This window comes from Gekko japonicus, unplaced genomic scaffold, assembly GCF_001447785.1.
Source record: "Gekko japonicus isolate JY-2015 unplaced genomic scaffold, Gekko_japonicus_V1.1 scaffold3570, whole genome shotgun sequence".
In the NCBI taxonomy this organism is placed as follows: domain Eukaryota; kingdom Metazoa; phylum Chordata; class Lepidosauria; order Squamata; family Gekkonidae; genus Gekko; species Gekko japonicus.
Window position 1 is genome coordinate 87,351 of NW_015173247.1, and position 19,470 is coordinate 106,820.

Sequence of the window (19,470 nt, forward strand, 5' to 3'; positions counted from 1 at the left end):
GTGAAGGAGAGAAAACTCCTGCCCTCTTAAGACCATTAAAAAGACATGAACCGCTTTTGGCTGGGATTGCTTGTTCTGATGTGGAGAACTTTCCAATCCACTGAAGGGGCCAGAGGTAAGACCCGACCCGATGGTTGTTGGCATCGAGCAGTTAAAATACATGCAATGTATTCTAGACGGTTTGAATCCAGACATTGCTCCAATGTCATTTAGAGTAAGTGTCTTAATTACAGTCCGGGTTTCAAATTCTGCCAGGAAGCTCTATTGGTGACCTTGGGCCAGTCATTTCCTCATTCTGTCCTACCCCACAGGGTGGCTGTGGAGATAAAATGGGAAGGGGAGGATGATGTGTGCTGCTCCAAGCTCCTTGGAGTGGGCGGGGTAAAAAATGAAATGATTAAGCGAAAGAGGACATGGCTTCCAGAAATCTGATTTTTAAAGGTCTGCAAAAGAATTGGCAACTTCCCCCCTCACTGTAGCTCCAGAACAAGGAAAACTATCTTTGCGGCATCTCTCCGTGCTACACAGTTGTTCATGGATCTGGCACATTTGTCAAAAGGACTGGTAATTCTTGGCGGAAATGTGACCTCTAAGGAAGTCCGGAAGACCGCTGACCTCAACTTTTGAAAACGGACAAGCCTTTTATCCTTCTACTGAGCCTTTCACTTTTTAATTGTCAGTTGGTTGCCTCTGCTTCCTGTTTGGTGTAGTGGTTAAGTGTACGGACTCTAATCTGGGAGAGCCGGGTTTGATTCCCCACTCCTCCATGTGCAGCTGCTGGTGTGACCTCGGGTCAGTCACAAGTTCTCTCAGAGCTGTTCTCTCGAGAGCAGTCCTCTCAAGAGCTCTCTCAGCCTCACCAACCTCACAGGGTGTCTGTTGTGGGGAGGGGAAGGGAAAGGAGTTTGTAAGCCGCTCTGAGACTCCTTCGGGTAGTGAAGGGCGGGGTATAAATCCAATCTCCTCTTCTCTCTTCTTCTTCTAAGTAGACTTTAGAAATGTAGATACTTTACCTGCTGGAACTCCTTGTTATTCCATAAGCGTAATCTCTGCTGAAGGGCGGGGTATAAATCCAATCTCTCTCTTCTCTCTCTATTAGTTCTTGTGTGTTCTGTGATGTTCTTTTAACTCTTTAGTGTCAACCAAACTGAAAACTTTATGTCGAACAGTTGTATATCGACACTGCAAATAAATCAATATTGAACTACAAAATGTTTACCCTGCCCTTTGTCCGAGGAGTTCATAAGAACATAACAGCCCTGCTGGATCAGACCAGGGGTCCATCTAGTCCAGCCTCCTGTCTCACACAGTGGCCAACCAGTTCCTCTGGATGGCCAACAACAGGGCAGGGAGGCCGATGCCTTCCCCTGAGGTTGCCTCCTGGCTCTGGGATTCAGAGGATTAGTGCCTCTGAATGTGGAGGTTCCCCTCAGCCACCAGGGCTAGTAGCCATTGATAGACTGATCCTCCATGAATCTATCTAATCCCCTTTAAAGCTATTGATTCCTGTGGCCATCACTACATCCTCTAGCAGTGAACCCCACATTCTAATCACTCTCTATGTAAAGTGGTATTTCCTTTTCTCCATCCTGAACCTGCTGCCCATCAGCTTCATTGGATACCCCCGAGTTCTAGTCTTTTGGCGGAAAGTTCTCTTTCTCAACTCTCTTCACCCCAGGCGTAATTTTATAAATCTCGATCATGTCCTTCCTTGGTTGTCTCTTTTCTAAACTGAAAAGTCCCAGAAAGTTGCTCCAACCCCCTCATCATCTTGGTTGCCCTCCTCTGTCCTTTTGCCGGGGTAGCGTCAATGGCTCCCCCGTCTTCCATCTTATCCTCACAACAATCTTGACAGGTAAGTTAAACGGACAACGTATTGCATGCCGTCACTGGCAGCAGCTCTCCGGGATGCCGTGCTTCTTACCCATCTGGCAATGGAGGGAATTGAACCCGGGACCTTCCGCGCTCAAGGCAGGTGCTCTTCCACTGAGCCACAGCCCTTCCCCAATGGAAAGTGACGGGCCCAAACTCATCCAGTGAGCTTCGTGGTTGAATATGGATTCGATCAGGGCTTTTTTTGTAGAAAAAGCCCAACAGGAACTCATTAGCATAATTGGCCACACCCAACAGCAGAAACTCATTAGCATATTAGGCCACACCCCTGACAGCACAGGTCATTCGCACATTAGGCCGCACCCCCATGTTACCAGAAATGTGGTCATCCAGCCACACCCACCTTTTGCTTCTTATTCTGTTTACCTTGTCTGTTGTCAAAACCCAGGAACTCCTTTGCATGTTAGGCCACACACCCCTATTGTAGCCAATCCTAATGGTGTTTCTGCTGTTGGGTGTGGCCTATTATGCTAATGAGTTCCTGCTGGGTGTGGCCAACTCGGGAGCCAGCCGGAACTCCGTTCCTGTGCGTTCCTGCCCCAAAATAGCCTTGGGTTCGATACCTCAGTTGTGTACCTATGTTTCTTGGGAGCGATGTCTGCTGCTACAGGAATAGCTGCTTCTTACTTCTCTGAGCTCCAGCTGTGTCAGTTTTAGCCCGCCCTTCCGCAAAGGAGCATCTGGTGGGGTAGACGGTTCTTCCCTCCCCCTGTTTTATCTTCACAACAGCCCTGTAAGGTAGAGGTTAGACTGACCTAGTGCAGCCCACTGGGTCTCACCCACGTGTGGGTGTCTGTGCAGTCTCTTCGGTTTTGCATTTTAGTCTTGTGCGGTTCTAATTTTGTATCCTATTGGCGAACATTGGTGGGATAGCATTGGTGGTATTTAAAAGTATACCCTTGTCCTGGGCTTTGCTGAGTCAAGCGCTGGTTTCTCCTACCAGAAGAGATCACCTACTCTTGCAGGGAAAAAATACGGGGAGTATTGAAGAAGAGAGAGAAGAGATTGGATTTATACCCCGCCCTTCACTACCCAAAGGAGTCTCAGAGCAGCTTACAATCTCCTTCCCCTTCCCCTCCCCACAACAGACACCCTGTGAGGTAGGTGGGGGCTGAGAGAGCTATTTCGAGGACTGCGAGTGAGAGAACAGCTCTGAGAGAAGATGTGACTGACCCAAGGTCACACCAGCAGCTGCATGTGCAGGAGTGGGGAATCAAACCTGGCTCTCCCAGATTAGAGTCTGCCGAGGGTAGTTCTCATTTCACTAGGCTGGGAGTCTTGGGGGTTGGGTGGGGTGGTAAAGGGACTTCTCTTAAGCTTGGGAGAATTGCAAGAGGCATCCTCTGGATGGATGCACATTGCATTGTCTGCATCCTCCAAGCCCAATGTATGCACAAGATCCTTAAAGGAGGGGGGCTCCCTCTTCACCCCAAAAAAGCTGTGGAGGAAATGAGCCCGCCCCCAAAGAAGGTGACCTCCTTCTGCACCAAATTCCCCACCTTTCCCATGTGGATTCCCCACAGCTCTCAGTTTGTAGAGCTGTATTTCAACCATCTTCCTGATAGGTTGTCCCCTGCTTTTCCATGTTAGAAATGTTAAAGCTGGAATACCAGGATTCCTAATAGGCTAGGAAACTGAAACACAACATATTTACAGAGTCCAAAAAGAGAAGACTCTAAAGCATCTGGATTTTTAATTCTGGGGATGAGCTCCAAAGAACATAACCTTCTTCCTGAGAGGTTGGCCACATTTTTCCGAGTTGGAAATATGAAATCTGAAATACCAGGATTCCTGATAGGTTAGGAAACTGAAATGTGACACATTTTCAGTCCAAAAAGGGACAACTCTGAAGCATCTGGATTTTTAATTCCCGGAATGAGCTCCAAAGAACATAACCTTCTTCCTGACAGGCTGGCCACGTTTTTCCAAGTTGGAAATATGAAAGTTGAAATACCGGGATCCCTGATAGGCTAGGAAACCAAAACATTACACATTTTTAGTCCAAACATGGACAACTCTAAAGCATCTGGATTTTTAAAATTCTGGGCACGACAGGACATATACACACCCCATTATTAGACAGTGTATGCATGCCACCTCAAAAGTGTGTGCTCCCTTGTGGCTTGTCCTATTAGCTCCCAGTGAAATCCTTATCAGTTCTATTGGACTCCTTGCCACAAATAGCCTAACAAGAAATGGTCGGCCAGGAGGCGATACAAGATGTGACTGTATCACCTGAATGGTCCGGTTTTTCCCCCTCCCGTCTTCTTTCTGCAGTCCACCAGCAGGTTGTGGCTTCTGCAGCGACAACTTTACTCGAAATGATTAACCGCACACCTTAACCGCAGGGGAGAAAATGAAAGTATTACAAAATGTAAAAGTGCTTGGCGAGCAAATGTCCTCTGCAGCCCAGACGTGTGTTTGTTCAGGCTTCAAACGTTTCTTTCGAGCAGGTGGGAGATGGGAATCACCTTGTCTCTGGTTCTTGACATGCTCAACCTTTTAAAACACGGGGTTGTCCCATCTCTCCCCTCACCCTAGCTCCCCGAAACCACAACCAACTGTGAAGGGAAACTGTATTAAATGACTCAGAAGAGGTTCTCAGAAGAAGAAAAAAAGGAAATCACCTTGAGAACTGATGAGTGTAATTTAATGGTTAAGAACATAACCATTATATGGCCATATATGGCCGGGGTCCGACATACCTAAGGGACCGCCTTTCCCCATATGTTCCCTTACGGGCACTACGGTTGGGGACGCAACATCTCCTGGTGATCCCAGGCCCCAAGGAGGCCAGGCTGGCTGCAACCAGGGCCAGGGCTTTCTCGGTGGCGGCTCCTACCTGGTGGAATGAGCTCCCGGAAGAAACCCGGGCCCTGCGGGACCTTGCGCAGTTCCGCAGGGCCTGTGAGACAGAGCTCTTCCGCCAGGCTTTTGAGTAGGAGCCGCCACTACCTTACCATCATTACCAACTGGCCCTGGGAGGAGAGAACGACAGCGCTGCGTGCAGCTGATGCCACCGACTTAGAAGTACTATCTTCAAGACGCCATCTTTTTACTGAACTTTGTTCCGAAACATCTAGAGCACTTATAAAGTTGTAATATTGTATTGATAGTTTTATGTGGTTTTAATCTGTTTTTATGTATTGGCTTATACCCCACTTGTGAGCCGTCCTGAGCCCGCTTGCGGGGAGGGTGGGCTATACATTAAAATAATAAATATAAATAAAATAACATAAGGCCAGTGGTCCACCTAGTCCAGCATCCTGTCTCACACAGTAGACTAACAGTTCCTCTGGAGGGCCAACAACAGGGCACAGAGGCTGAGGCCTTCATAAGAACATCAGGAGAGCCCTGCTGGATCAGACCCGTGGTCCACCTAGTCCAGCATCCCGTCTCACACAGTGGCCAAACAGTTCCTCTTAGGGTCGCCAAGTCTACTTACCTTGGCGGCGGGGGAGCCTCGCCGGGCTCTGGGAGCTCTCCGGCAATGCGCGCGCGCGCCACCAGCACGTCACAGGAAGTGACGCACTACGTCGCCCATGTTGGGGGCATGGCCCCGATCGTCGGAGGGGTTTTCCCTCCAGCGATTGGGGCCATGCCCCCAACGTGAGCGACATGGTTGCATCACCTCTGGTGAAGCAACCACGCTGCGCTTCAGGAGACGGAGTTCCCCCCGGAACCCGATTCCGCAGTGGCGGAAATCGGGCCTCCAAAGCGGGGGTTTACCCGCCACCCGCCCCCACTTGGCAGCCCTAGTTCCTCTGGAGGGCCAACAACAGGGCAGAGAGGCCGAGGCCTTCGTAAGAACATAAGAAGAGCCCTGCTGGATCAGACCCGTGGTCTACCTAGTCCAGCATCCCATCTCACACAGTGGCCAACCAGTTCCTCCGGAGGGCCAACAACTGGGCATAGACGCTGAGGCCTTCATAAGAACATAAGAAGAGCCCTGCTAGATCAGACCCGTGGTCCACCTATTCCAGCATCCCGTCTCACACAGTGGACAAACAGATCCTCTGGAGGGCCAACAACAGGACAGACAGAGAGGCTGAGGCCTTCATAAGAACATCAGAAGAGATGCTGGATCAGACTTCAGAGGTCTAGGAGACTTTAGCATACCTCTTCCGCCTCCCCAAAGTTACATACTGTGTACTTGAACCTCGGTACAATTTATGGAGGGGTAGATTTGGGGTTATTCTGTGTGGCCACTTCAGCATGGGGTGGCCTAAGGCAGAGGTCCCCAAAATTTTTGAGCCTGCAGGCACATTTGGAATTCTGACACAGGGTGATGAGCACAATTACAAAATGGTCACCATGGCTCCACCCACTTTCTAAAAAGATTTGGAGGGGAAGAGGAGGAGGAGAAGGAGGAGATTGGATTTATACCCCACCCTTCACTCAGAGTCTCAGAGAGGCTAACAATCTCCTTTCCCTTCCCTTCCCTTCCCCTTCCCTTCCCCTCCCTCCTCTCTCACACAGCCAACCAGTTCCTCTGGAGGGCCACCAACAGGGCATAGATGTTGCTTCCTGGCTCAGAGATTCAGAGGATTAGTGCCTCTGAATGTGGAGGTTTCCCTCAGCCTATGAATCTAACTAATCCGCTTTGAAAGCTGTTTGTTCCTGTGGCCATCACTACGTTTTTTTTTTAATTTAATGGTTTTACTGTTTTATCCTGTTTTTATGTATGGGCTGGTGCCCTCTTGTAAGCCGCCCTGAGCCCGCTCGTGGGGAGGGCGGGGTAAAAATGTTAACAATAAATAAATAAAAATACATCCCCTGGCAGTGAATTGCACGCTTTAATCACTTTCTGTGTAAAGTAGTATTTCCTTTTGTCCATCCTGAGCCTACTGCCCATCAGAGACCCAGTCTGGTGTAGTGGTTAAGTGCGCGGACTCTAATCTGGGAGAACTGGGTTTGATTCCCCACTCCTCCACTTGCACCTGGCTGGACGACCTTGGGCAAGCCGTAGTTCTGATAAGAGCTGTTCTTGAAAAAAAGAGCAGTGTCTGTCAAGAGCTCTCACAGCCCCACCTACCTCACAGGGTGTCTGTTGTGGGGAGGGGAAGGGAAAGGAGTTTGTGAGCTGCTCTGAGACTCCTTTGGGTAGTGAAGGGCGGGGTATAAATCCAATCTCTTCCCTTCTTCTTCTTCATTGGATGCCCTCAAGTTCTAGTCTTTTGGGAGAGGGAGAAACAGCTTTCTTGGTCAACTCTCTCCAACCCATGCATCATTTTATAAACCTCTATCGTATCCCCCCCCCCCCCCCCCCCCTTAGTCGTCTCTTCTAAACTGAACAATCCCAGAATCTTCAGCCTTTCCTCACAGGTGCTCCAACCCCCTCATCATCTTGGTTGCCTTCCTGATACTTTTCCCAGCTTGATGGTCCAGTGGTCTGATTCAACAGAAGGCACCTTCCATGTATGTCCACGTGTGAGGCCCAGAAGCTGTAGTTCAACTGTGAGCCCTCAGCACCTGAAAAGCTGCCCTGATTTAGAGCCTCGTTCCTATGAGGAAAGGCTAAAAGCATTTGGGTAGCATTCGTTTAGAACAAAAAGATGGCTTGTGTGGCATAGCAGTGTGTATGGGCAAGGTCTTGGGGTACGGGTGGACTGTAAGTTAAATATGAGCAGCCAGTGTGATGCGGCGGCAAAAAAGGCAAATGCGATCTTGGGGTGTATCAATGGAGGCATAACATCCAGATCGCAAGATGGCATAGTCCCGCTATACACTGCTTTGGTCAGGCCGCATCTGGAGTCCTGTGTGCAGTTCTGGAGGCCTCACTTCAAAAAAGGATGTGGACAGAATGGAGCGGGTGCGGAGGAGAGCGACGAGGATGATCGGGGGCCTGGAGACCGAGCCCTGTGAGGAAAGGCTGAGAGACTTGGGAATATTCAGTCTGGAGAAGAGGAGGTTGAGGAGGGGACAGGATGGCTCTCTTGAAGTATTTGAAGGGCTGTCCCTTAGAGGAGGGCAGGGAGCTGTTCCTGTTGGCAGCTGACAATAATAGGTTTGTGGATCTCAGGAAAACCTTTTTTTACCGTTAAGGGTTGTGCCACAGTGGAATCAACTGCCTCGGGAGGTGGTGAGCAATGTTCCCTCTAAGCTATGGAGTCTTATGAGCAAAAATTCTACTTTGTGAGCTCCTGGCATTAAAGCTGTGAGCAAGTGATTTGGCTACTGCATAAATTAGGTTACTCTGGAGCCCTCCTTCCTGAGAGTGAAGACAAAAATGTGTGAGCCAGAGGCCAAAAAAACTGTGAGCTAGCTCACACTAACTCAGCTTAGAGGGAACACTGGCGGTGAGCTCCCCCTCACTGGCAGTCTTTAAGCAGCAACTGGACAAACCCTTGTCAGGGATGCTTTGGGCTAATCCTGCATGAAACAGGGAGGGTGGACTAGATGGCCTTTGTGGCCCCTTCCAACACTGTGATTCTACGATACAGTATAAATATTTAAATTTGGGAATAGTATGGAGAAAGGGACTTTTAAAAAACTCTACCTCTTGTAAGACTAGAATGTGAAGCCGCATGATGAGGCTGGACGGCGGTTGGTTCAGCTGACAGATGGTCAGCTTATGGAACTCACTGCCACAAGATGGAGTGATGGTTGCTGATAGGATAGGTCTGCCCATGCTGTGGCTGAGTGGCAGAGCATCTGCTTGGCATGCAGAAGGCCCCAGGTTCAATCCCCGGCATCTCCAGTTAAAAAGGAGCAGGCAGTAGCGGATGTGAAAGACCTCTGGCCAAGACCCTGAAGATAAATCTGGACAAACATGACCCGATCAGTAAACAAGTATAAAGACAACAGTCGTGAGCAGTGTTCCCTCTAAGCTGAGTTAGTGTGAGCCAGCTCACAGTTTTTAGCCTCCGGCTCACAGATTTTTGTCTTAGCTCAGGAAGGACGTCTCCAGAGCAAACTCATTGATGGAGTAGCCAAATCGCTTGCTCACAACTTTAATGCCAGTAGCTCACAAAGTAGAGTTTTTGCTCACAGGATTCCACAGCTTAGAGGGAACATTGGAGAGTCTGACCCACAAATCAAACAGTCATTAAAACTTATAAAGAATGCTATCTCTGTATTACAATCTGAAGCACTACAACATGATAAACAAATCATAAGAAAATCCTTGAACCAAGGTACATAATCAATGTCGTCTCCGGATTATATAACGACGTTTCAAAAATGGATCTTCTTCAGGAGATATTCTGTAGTGTACAAAAATACAATTTGCACTCTGGTAGCAATCACGAGAGAGAGACGCCCGGGATCGATTAGAAACATAGCGGCATATTTTGAGCCTGAATGTTAACTGAAATCCGCGGCCTATCTGAATTTAGTGTAAGTTACTACTGGGTTGATTATTTTTAAATACTTTGTAATTTGAAATACCTTGTATGTTTTCATAGCAAAGGGAACATTACTATATTACAGATTTCTTAAGACTTGTTGTCTAGCACTTATGAAACAGAGAGCTTTTGCACCATTATGTAAGTAAGATAGCACTAAGATTATTGTATTGTCCCTTGTTATTGGTGTGGCATGTATTCTAAAAGATTGTATCCCGAGGCAGACTGTGCCACTGCTCAACCACTCTTACAATTAGGAAGTTTCTCCTGATATTTAGCCAGTAACGACTCCCTTGTAATTTCCACCCATTAGATCTAGTCTTGCAGTCCGGAGCAAGAGAGAATAGATCTGCTCCATCTTCTACATGACAGCCCTTCAGATATTGGAAGACTGCAATCATGTCCCCTCTAAGCCTTCTCTTTCCCAGGCTAAACATGCCCAACTCTTTCAGCCTTTCTTCTTAAGACTTGGATTCCAACCCTCTCACCACCCTAGTTGCCCTCTTCTGGACACGCTCGAGCTTGTCAGCATCCTTCCTAAAATGTGGTGCCCAAAACTGGACACAGGACTCCAGGTGAGGCCTGACCATAGCAGAATAGAGTGTACCACCGCCCGTGATCTGGACACAATGCTTCCCTTAATGCATCCTAAGATTGCCATCTTGGACAGTGTAATGCACAACTTGATTAATATATTGTTTTTAGTCTTTTTTTTTATAACAACTTTTATTATTCGGATATATCCACATATTCAACAATACAACTTCTTTCCACATATATCCTTTTCTCATTCCACTTACCCCCCCCCCCCTCACTTGGCCTCCCGGAATGCTCCCACCCCCTCCTACATATCAATTCTTAGATTACTATCATTTATAACCCCATCATTATCCATTTTTCAGGTAACATTATAACATTATATCCATCTTATCAATCCATTACATTCTGTTCTTAATAACTATCAAAGCAAAGTAAATTATTTTTTACGTCCCAATTCGTCTCTATATACTCTTTAGAATCAATCCATTCTTCGATAAATTCTTGGTCCTCCTCATTTGTTTTTAGTCATTTTTAATGCTACTTAATGGATTGCTATTGTGTTGGTCTTGATGTCAGCCGCCCTGCTGGCCAGCATGCACCTTTTCTACGCAGATGCCCCGCGTGCATCGACAGTGTGTGCTGGGTTCCGGTTCCGGTTCGGACACCCTGTGTTGTGTTCCCACTTGCACGCCTTCCTCTTCCTTTGCAGACAGATGCCCCTCTCCTCTGGCCGTTGACTTTGCCGAATTCTTTGCGGAGTCGTATCAGGTTGGCACCCAGGTGAAGTACAAATGCGATCAAGGGTACAAGAGGCCGAGCGGGCAGGGCTGGACCATTAAATGCAACCCCGACCGGGACGGTTTCGGGCGGTGGAGCTCCGTGACATGCGTAGGTGAGGAACTGAGATTCAACATGCATTTCGGTGCCCCTTTGGAGTCTACAGGCGGGTTTGTTAAAGTGGGTGCCAAAGAAGAAGCCCCCCCGTTGTGGTTGCCTTCCTCTCCCCGACTGTCGCTAGTTTCAGAGGGTAGCCCTGTTGCTCTGGAGGAGAAGAGTTGGGTTCGAGTCCTGTAGCACCTTAAACTCCAACAAGAGTTTCAGGGTATAAGCTTTCAAGGGTCAAAGCTCCCTTCATCAGATACGAGTAGGAACAAAGATCTCTGAGTCTTTGTATCCCAGTCAAAAGGTAGGGGGGTGTTGTGAAGGAAGCTTGTAAAGGATTCAAAGGTACAATCAGGCCCGTGATTACAGTGGGGGGTTTGGGGGCTCCGCCCCCTTTTTCAAAGGAACAGCCCCACAAGAATTTCTCAATACATATATTGGCAGTGTTCAGTTAAGTCTTTCAGGATCAATCATCATTGCTTTACTTTTTGAGTTTTAGTGCAATGGTCAATCTCTAAGAGGGTAGGCTTTTAGAGCAAAGTTAAGCTGGTAGTACTTACAATGGGTTATGTTTATTCTCGAAGTTTCATGTCTGTATTACATTTGTCTTGCAATGTGGTTTTGTTTGTTTTGTTTGTTTGTTTTTTCATTGTTGTCCCATTATGTCTTTTCTTAATTAAAAATCATAAAAAAGAAGAATTTCTCCTGCAAATGCTTTTTTCGATTATTTACAAAAAATGTTTTTAAGGCGTGTGCTCCTTTAAGCAGAGTGGGGTGCTGCAGTTGACTAATTCCCCTACTGAGCAAGGGGGTTGGAGTAGGTGACCTCTAGGATCCCTTCTAACTCTGTGTCAAGAAACTGGTCTCCTTTGAGAGCATTTTTCTGCCCAAGTGTTGGCTTTCTTGACTATAGAAGTCGTCACCCCCGCCTTCCGGCTTGTTCTCAGAATAGTTTCTTAGGCTGGCAGAATTGATTAATAAATTGCAGCAGTTGAGATCTGTCATCTAAAGTGGCTGACAGCTGGCAATGTAGAGATCTATCCTGGTAACAGCTGTCTATGGGCTCAATGGCTTTTCTTTCTGCACTGCGGACTTCAGCCCCACCGGGGGGGGGGAATTGCCCCACAAGCCACAAAAACCTGGCTATGGGCCTGTTTCCAGATGACCAAGATCAATTCCCCTGGAGAAAATGGCTGCTGTGGAGGGTGGACTCTGTGGCATTAACCCCCCCTCTTCCTCCTGCACCCTGCCTCCCCAAGCTCCAAAATCTCCAGGTATTTCCCAATCCAAGACTAGCAATCCTATCCCCTGGTGCCCTTTGCTTCCCACAACCCCTCCTTACCCGAAATGATGCCACGGAGAGCCCTTTGTTGTTGTTGTTCAGTCGCACAGTCGAGTCCGACTCTTCGCAACCCCATGGACCAGCTCCCGCCAGGCCCTCCTGTCTTCCGCCGACCTCTGAAGTTGGCTCGATTTCATGTTCGTTGCATCAATGAGACTGTCTAACCATCTCATCCTTTGCCGTCCCCGTCTTCTTTGACCTTCAGTCTTTCCCAGCATCAGGGCCTTCTTCTCCAGTGAGGGCTCCCTTCTCATTGGGTGGCCAAAGTAGTTGAGCTTCAGTTTCATTATCTGGCCTTCCAGGGAACAGTCGGGGTTGATTTCTTTTAGGATTGACTGATTCGATCTCCTTGCAGTCCAAGGGACTCTCAAGAGTCTTCTCCAGCACCATAGTTCAAAAGAATCTATTCTTCGGCGCTCGGCCTTCCTTATAGTCCAACTCTCGCAGCCATACATGACTACTGGGAATACCATTGCTTTGACCATGCGGACTTTTGTTGGCAGGGTGATGTCTCTACTTTTTATCATGCTGTTTAGGTTCACAATCGCTTTCCTCCCAAGGAGCAGGCATCTTTTAATTTCATGGCTGCTGTCACAGTCTGCGGTGATCTGGGATCCCAGGAACGTGAAGTCTGTCACTACAGAGAGCCCTACCCTGCCCTTAATCCGGCCAGGATACCCACCTTCCTTACGGAAATGCCGCTGCTTCTTTTTTTTCTATACAGTGGATCCGAGCCTGTCTCTTCGTCCTTCAACACAGCCTGTGACACGAGTTGGGGAGGAGAGTGGGAGGACGGACGGCCCCCTAACCACAGCCCAGCCTTTTATGAAAGGTGAAACCGTGTCCCCATCGTTTGCCTTTGCTGCGCTAACGATGGAAGAATGTTGACCAGTTTGGTGTAGTGGTTAAGTGCGTGGACTCTAATCTGGGAGAACTGGGTTTGATTCCCCACTCCTCCACTTGCAGCTGCTGATGTGACCTTGGGTCAGTCACAAGCTCTGGCACAGCTGTCCTTGAAAAAGAGCAGTTTGTGTCAGAGCTCTCTCAGCCCCACCCACCTCACAGGGTGTCTGTTGTGGGGAGGGGAAGGGGAAGGAGTTTGTAAGCCGCTCTGAGACTCCAAGTGAAGGGTGGGGTATAAATCCAATCTCTTCTTCTTCTTCTTGACATGTTTTGTGGGACCAGGTATTCCAACTAGTGCCGTAGCGATCCCTGCAGACATCCTATTATACATTTGGAGATTCTTCAAAGTATTACCACAGGGAGGCACTGCAAGCACACACTTTTCTCTCTCTGACGTTTATTTTTTGCTTCATGTATTGTCTACTTTTCTTAAGAACATAAGAGCCCTGCTGGATCAGATCAGTGGTCCATCCTGTCTCACACAATGGCCAACCAGTTCCTCTGGACGGCCAGTAACAGCGCATAGAAGCTGAGGCCTTCCCCTGATGTTGCTTCCTGGCTCAGGGATTCAGAGGATTAGTGCCTCTGAATGTGGAGGTTCCCCTCAGTCGCCATGGCTAGTAGCTATTTGATAGACTGATCCCCCATGAATCTATCTAATCCCCTTTGGAATCCCATTTTAATCGCCCTCTGTGTAACGAAGGAGATAGACGCCACCACCTAAAATTTTGGGTGTTGCACCTGGGACCTCCCGCATGCCAAGCAGTGGCTCTGCCAACAGCGCATAGAAGCTGAGGCCTTCCCCTGATGTTGCTTCCTGGCTCAGGGATTCAGAGGATTAGTGCCTCTGAATGTGGAGGTTCCCCTCTTTCAAGCAGTGTTCTCTCTAAGCTGAGTCAGTGTGAGCCAGCTCACAGTCTTTTAGCCTCCAGCTCACACATTTTTGTCTTCGCTCAGGAAGGATGGCTCCAGAGCAAACTAATTTATGCAGCAGCCAAATCACTCGCTCACAGCTTTAATGCCGGGAGGTCACAAAGTAGAATTTCTGCGAACAGGACTCCACAGTTTAGAGGAAGCATTGGTTTCAAGTATTAATGGGTGTGAAAATTGGTCACTGAAGAAAGCTGACAGGAAGAAAGCCTTGGAGCAGGTCATTTGACTCTTAATGCTGTTCTCAGCAGAGTTAAAGGTAAAGGTATATGTTCCCTTGCTTGAAAGCCAGTCGAATCGGACTCTAGGGTTGTAGTGCTCATCTCCGTTTGAAAGCTGAAGAGCCAGTGCTGTTCGAAGACGTTTCCGTGGTCATGTGGCCGGCATGACTATAAACACCGAGGCGCACGGAACGCTGTGACCTTCCCCCTGAAGTGGTCCCTATTTATCTACTTGCAATCTCTTGCTTTCGAACTGCTAGGTTGGCAGGAGCTGGAACTAGAGACGGAAGCTCACTCCGTCATGCGGCACACTCGGGTCTCGAACAGCTGAACTACCGACCTTCCACAGCCTGCAGTTCAGCATCTTAACCACTTGAGCCACCGCAGCTCCATTCTCAGCAGAGTTACACCATCCTAAACCCATTGAAGTCACATATTTCCCCCTTTCGCCATGTTCCCCAGTAGGTTTCTGTAGGGTCCTCAAATCCCCCAAGCATGTCAAGGCTGTGTCGACGACCTACGCAGTGGGGCAGGAACTGCAGTACCGGTGCATGGATGGATACCAAGCCAGGAGTCCTATCTCTGAAAAGAGCACCTGTCAGAGTTCCAACGGAAAAACTGTTTGGAGCACGATACATCTACGGTGTACAAATGACACCCTGCCCATAGACGAGGACATCACCCCTGAAATAGGTAAAAGGAGGATTACAGTGAGCCAGAGTTTAGTTTGGTATTGTGGTTAAGTGCGCGGACTCTAATCTGAGAGAACCGGGTTTGATTCCCACACGCCTCCACTTGCACCTGGCTGGATGACCTTGGACAAGGCGTAGTTCTGACAAGAGCTGTTCTTGAAAAAAGAGCCGTTTCTGTCAGAGCTCTCTCAGCCCCACCTACCTCACAGGGTGTCTGTTGTGGGGTGGGGAGGAGAGTTTGTAAGCTGCTTTGAGACACCTTTGGGTAGTGAAGGGCTGGGTATAAATGGTTTGTGGAAGTTTTCTGATCAGTTCTGTATTACTGGTTAACTTTATAAAGTGTAGGATATGTCAGTTTTCAGTTAGAGGCCGAGGCCTTCCCCTCATGATAAGAGAGCCAGTTTGGTGTAGTGGTGAAGTGTGCAGACTCTAATCTGGGAGGACTGGGTTTGATTCCCCACTCCTCCACTCGCACCTGCTGGATGACCTTGGGCAAGCCATAGTTCTGTCAGAGCTGTTCTTGAAAAAAGAGCCATTTCTGTCAGAGCTCTCTCAGCCCCACCTATCTTACAGGGTGTCTGTTGTGGGGAGGGGAAGGGAAAGGAGTTTGTAAACTGCTCTGAGACTCCTTTGTGTAGTGAAGGGCGGGGTATAAATCTCCTCCTCCTCTTCTTCTTCTTCGTCTTCTTCTCCTCCTCCTCCTCCTCCTCCGTGCCCCATTGTTGGCTCTCCAGAGGAACTGGTTGGCCACTGTGTGAGAAAGGATGCTGGAATAGATGGACCACTGGACTGATCCACAGGCCTTCCCCCTCAACGTCTTGGGCAACAGAGTGGTGGGCGACCTCGCCTAGAGAGTTGCTGAAACTCATTGTAGATAGTGTTGGACTAGAGGGCCAGTTGGTCTGGTCTACTATACGGCAACTCTTTAGCAATGTCGGTTGAATAAAGAGGCTGTCTGATAGTGCTTGTCCACACAAACCACATGGTCCGACTCCTAACCCATCCACCTGGTTCCAGATGTGCCATATTTCAAGCAGACGTTTCATCCCTGGTGTCTGATGTTTTGCCCAGCATTTGGGCACTTGCTACAAACATGGCTGATGTTTCTTTCTCTCTTTAGGCATATCTATCGGAGGACACTCACATGTCTCCAATTTTGCAGGTACACACGATGTAGTTGGGGGCAAGAGAACTAGCTTGGTGTAATGGTTCTCTAATCTGGGAGAACCAGGTTTGAGTCCCCACTCCTCCACATGCAGCTGCTGGTGTGACCTTGGGTCAGTTACAAGTTCTCTCAGAGCTGTTCTCTCAAGAGCAGTTCTCAGAAGAGCTCTCTCAGCCCCCCCCCCCACCTCACAGGGTGTCTGTTGTGGGGAGGGGAAGGGAAAGGAGATTGTGAGCCTCTCTGAGACTCCGAGTGAAGGGCGGGGTATAAATCCAATTTCTTCTTCTTCCTGGCCCCCCTCCAAATCTTTTTAGAAAGTGGGTGGAGTCAGGTGGGGACTCCTGCCCAGCGAGGCTTTTGATTGGCTGTACAAATAACTGTTACAGTGGTAGCTACCACAACAGTATTGGTGAAGGGCGGGGCATAAATCCTCCTCCTCCTCTTCTTTTTCCTAATGTTTTTTTCCCCCAGAGGTCAAAACCAAGTGGGGATAGGAGAATCAAGTCCTCCTGTATTCTCCACACTGCATGCCGCTTTCGCTTCCTTGATCGTCGGGTTTTATGGTAGCCGCCACACTGCATGTCACATTCACTTCCTTTGATCACCAGGTTTTATGTTAGCCTCCACACTGCATGCTGCTTTCACTTCCCTTGGTTGTCACGTTTTATGGTAGCCTCCACGCTGCATGCCGCTTTCACTTCCTTTGATCGTCGGGTTTTATGGTAGCCGCCACACTGCATGCCGCTTTCGCTTCCTTGATCGTCGGGTTTTATGGTAGCCGCCACACTGCATGCCGCTTTCGCTTCCTTGATCGTCGGGTTTTATGGTAGCCGCCACACTGCATGCCGCTTTCGCTTCCTTGATCGTCGGGTTTTATGGTAGCCGCCACACTGCATGCCGCTTTCACTTCCTTTGATAACCGGGTTTTATGGTAGCCTCCATCCTGCATGCTGCTTCCGCTTCCTTTGAACGTCAGGTTTTATGGTAGCCTCCACACTGCATGCCGCTTTCACTTCCTTTGATCGTCGGGTTTTATGGTAGCCTCCACACTGCATGCCGCTTTTGCTTCCTTTGATCATCACATTTTATGGTAGCCTCGACACTGCAAGCCGCTTTTGCTTCCTTTGATCATCACGTTTTATGGTAGCCTCCACACTGCATGTCGTTTTCGCTTCCTTTGATCGTCGGGTTTTATGGAACCTTCTGCATAGATCTAGGGCCGTTTTATGGCCGTTCGGGGGTGACTTCGCAGTCAGTACGGTGTTGCCCTGAGGTATTTGGAGGCGGTTTTGAGCTGCACCTTTTCCTCCCCGTTGAGAAAATGTTGCACGAAGGCTAGCTGCAGAATCGCCCTTTGAGACCCTTTAGTTCTTTTCCTGCTCTTAATGTGGGCAGCTCCATTGTAAACTGTGGAGAACATGCAGTGTTTGATGGGGGCGGGGGTTGGGGGGGTTAAATAACGGGGCACATGTACCTGGATATCCCCATTGTGTGTTCATGGTTTAGAATTATAGGCCCAGAGGCGAAGAGGCAAAATTTAGCCCGAGCGCTTTCTGCCTTTACTTCTCCCACTCAGTCCTACAAGAAGCCAGCACTTAAGTATGTAGAATATAGGCATAATAATAAAGTCCAATGCTCCGGCCACTTGTATATAATCTGGTATATATTTAAATTGTTTTATGTCTTAAAAGTTGTTTTTGCAGTCACTGTGATGGCTACGGTTGTCATCTGATGAAGAGCGGCCTTAAGAAATCTGTGGTAAGTGCCTAACAATAGTGCCTTTTATGCTTAAAAGAATCTCATGATTTATGTGGAAAATCTTGTTTCTGTGCCTGGAAGTCAAGGTGACCTCTGACAACACCTACTGGGGCACGTTCAGAGAAGTGGCTTTGAGAGCCAGTTAGGTGTCATGGTTAGGAGCGCGGACTCTAATCTGGGAGAACCGGGTTTGATTCCCCACTTCTCCACATGCGGCTGCTGGTGCGGCCTTGGGTCAGTCACAAGTTCTCTCAGAGCTGTTCTCTCATGGGCAGTCCTCGAGAGAGCTCCCTCAGCCCCGCCTCCCTCACAGGGTGTGAGGGCTGGCTCCAGGCTTTTTCGCGCCCTAGGCGAGGCTACCTTCTGGTGCCCGCCCGCCCGTGCGCCCACCAATTATGGGGTTTGCCAACCTCCAGGCAGGTAAACACAGAAAACACCGTGTTGAAATAATAAACACAATATTCACATGTACTTATAGCTAAATATATTTGCTTTTTATACACAGCATCAACTCTAGTGTATTGTAAACACTTTCAAACGACCACATCACATTTCAAACACTTTCAAACTAAGTTATATAACACGAAGACTCCAACTGTCTTCTTCCTGATGGAGGATAAATACCAATGTACAGTTATTTGCACCGAACAATGCAGCAACCTATTGTACATTTCCCAAGTGATGATCCATCAGGTAAAGCTAGCAGGCAGCTTGTATTTCTCACTGTGATGATTCAGCTTAGCAAGCAAGCCTAGTAGATGTATTTTCCCATGAGGTGATTCAGCTAGCAAGCAGGCCTAGCAACACGCCTCCCGGGCGTAACCTGCGTGTTTCGAACAAATCTTCTTCAGGCATAAATTTTTCTGGAACCACAGCTCTTGAATTCTTGGAGAACCAGAACAGCCATGTTTACATTGTTTGACTTATGCATGGGTAAATTCAAGAGCTGTGGTTCCAGAAAAAGGGAAGAGGAAGAAGTGATTGGATTTATACCCCGCCCTTCACTCGGAGTCTCAGAGTGGCTTACAATCTCCTTTCCCTTCCCCTCCCCACAACAGACACACCTGTGAGGTAGGCGAGGCTGAGAGAGCTCTTTTGAGGACTGGTCTTGAGAGAACAGTTGAGGGAACTTGTGACTGACCCAAGGTCAGTCTCCAGACCACAGATTTAGGAAAGGACATACAGGTAAAAGGTTGTTATTTGGGAGGGGAAACGGTTGTCGTGCATCCCCCCCCCCCATCCTAATAATTTCATGTATTGTTATTGAGTAAAGAAGAGATCCATGACTGAGGAAAAGCGACATGATTCATCACCGTGACTCCACATCGGCAAAACGTGAAATACATAACAAGAATGAGACTTGGAAGAAGGAAACAATATAATTTTCTTTAAAAATATCAGAAGTGTTGATTCTGCAGCAGTCTCCTTGGAAGGGCTGTAGCTGTGTGTGTGTGTGTGGGGGGGAAACTTCATAGATTCTTTTTGTAGCAGGAACTCCTTTGCATATTAGGCCACACACCCCTAATGTAGCCAATCCTCCAAGAGCTCACAGGATTGGCTACATTAGGGGTGGATTGGCTACATTAGGGGTGTGTCGCTTAATATGCAAAGGAGTACCTGGTACAAAAAGAGCCCATTCTACACAGAATTTTAGGTTGCCAACCAATGTTCCCTCTAAGCTGTGGAGTCTTGTGAGCAGAAATTCTACCTTGTGAGCTACTGGCATTAAAAGTTGTGAGCAAGCAATTTGGCTACTGTATATATTAGTTTGCTCTGGAGCCCTCCTCCCTGAGCTAAG

The 19,470-nt window shown here is 48.3% G+C and overlaps 1 protein-coding gene across 2 annotated transcripts; it reads left to right on the forward strand.

The window, feature by feature from the left end:
* Positions 1–17,672, forward strand: LOC107120141 (interleukin-2 receptor subunit alpha-like). 2 transcript variants are annotated; one of them, XM_015422786.1, is made up of 6 exons: positions 1–115; positions 10,489–10,671; positions 12,728–12,835; positions 14,520–14,750; positions 15,870–15,911; positions 17,606–17,672. In XM_015422786.1, the coding sequence occupies exons 1-6, from the start codon at positions 46–48 to the stop codon at positions 17,644–17,646; spliced, it is 675 nt and encodes a 224-aa protein (XP_015278272.1). In that variant the 5' UTR covers positions 1–45; the 3' UTR covers positions 17,647–17,672. The 2 variants fall into 2 exon arrangements, with proteins under 2 accessions (XP_015278272.1, XP_015278273.1); XM_015422787.1 differs by having other exon boundaries at positions 14,523–14,750.
* Positions 17,673–19,470: the final 1,798 nt, after the last annotated feature.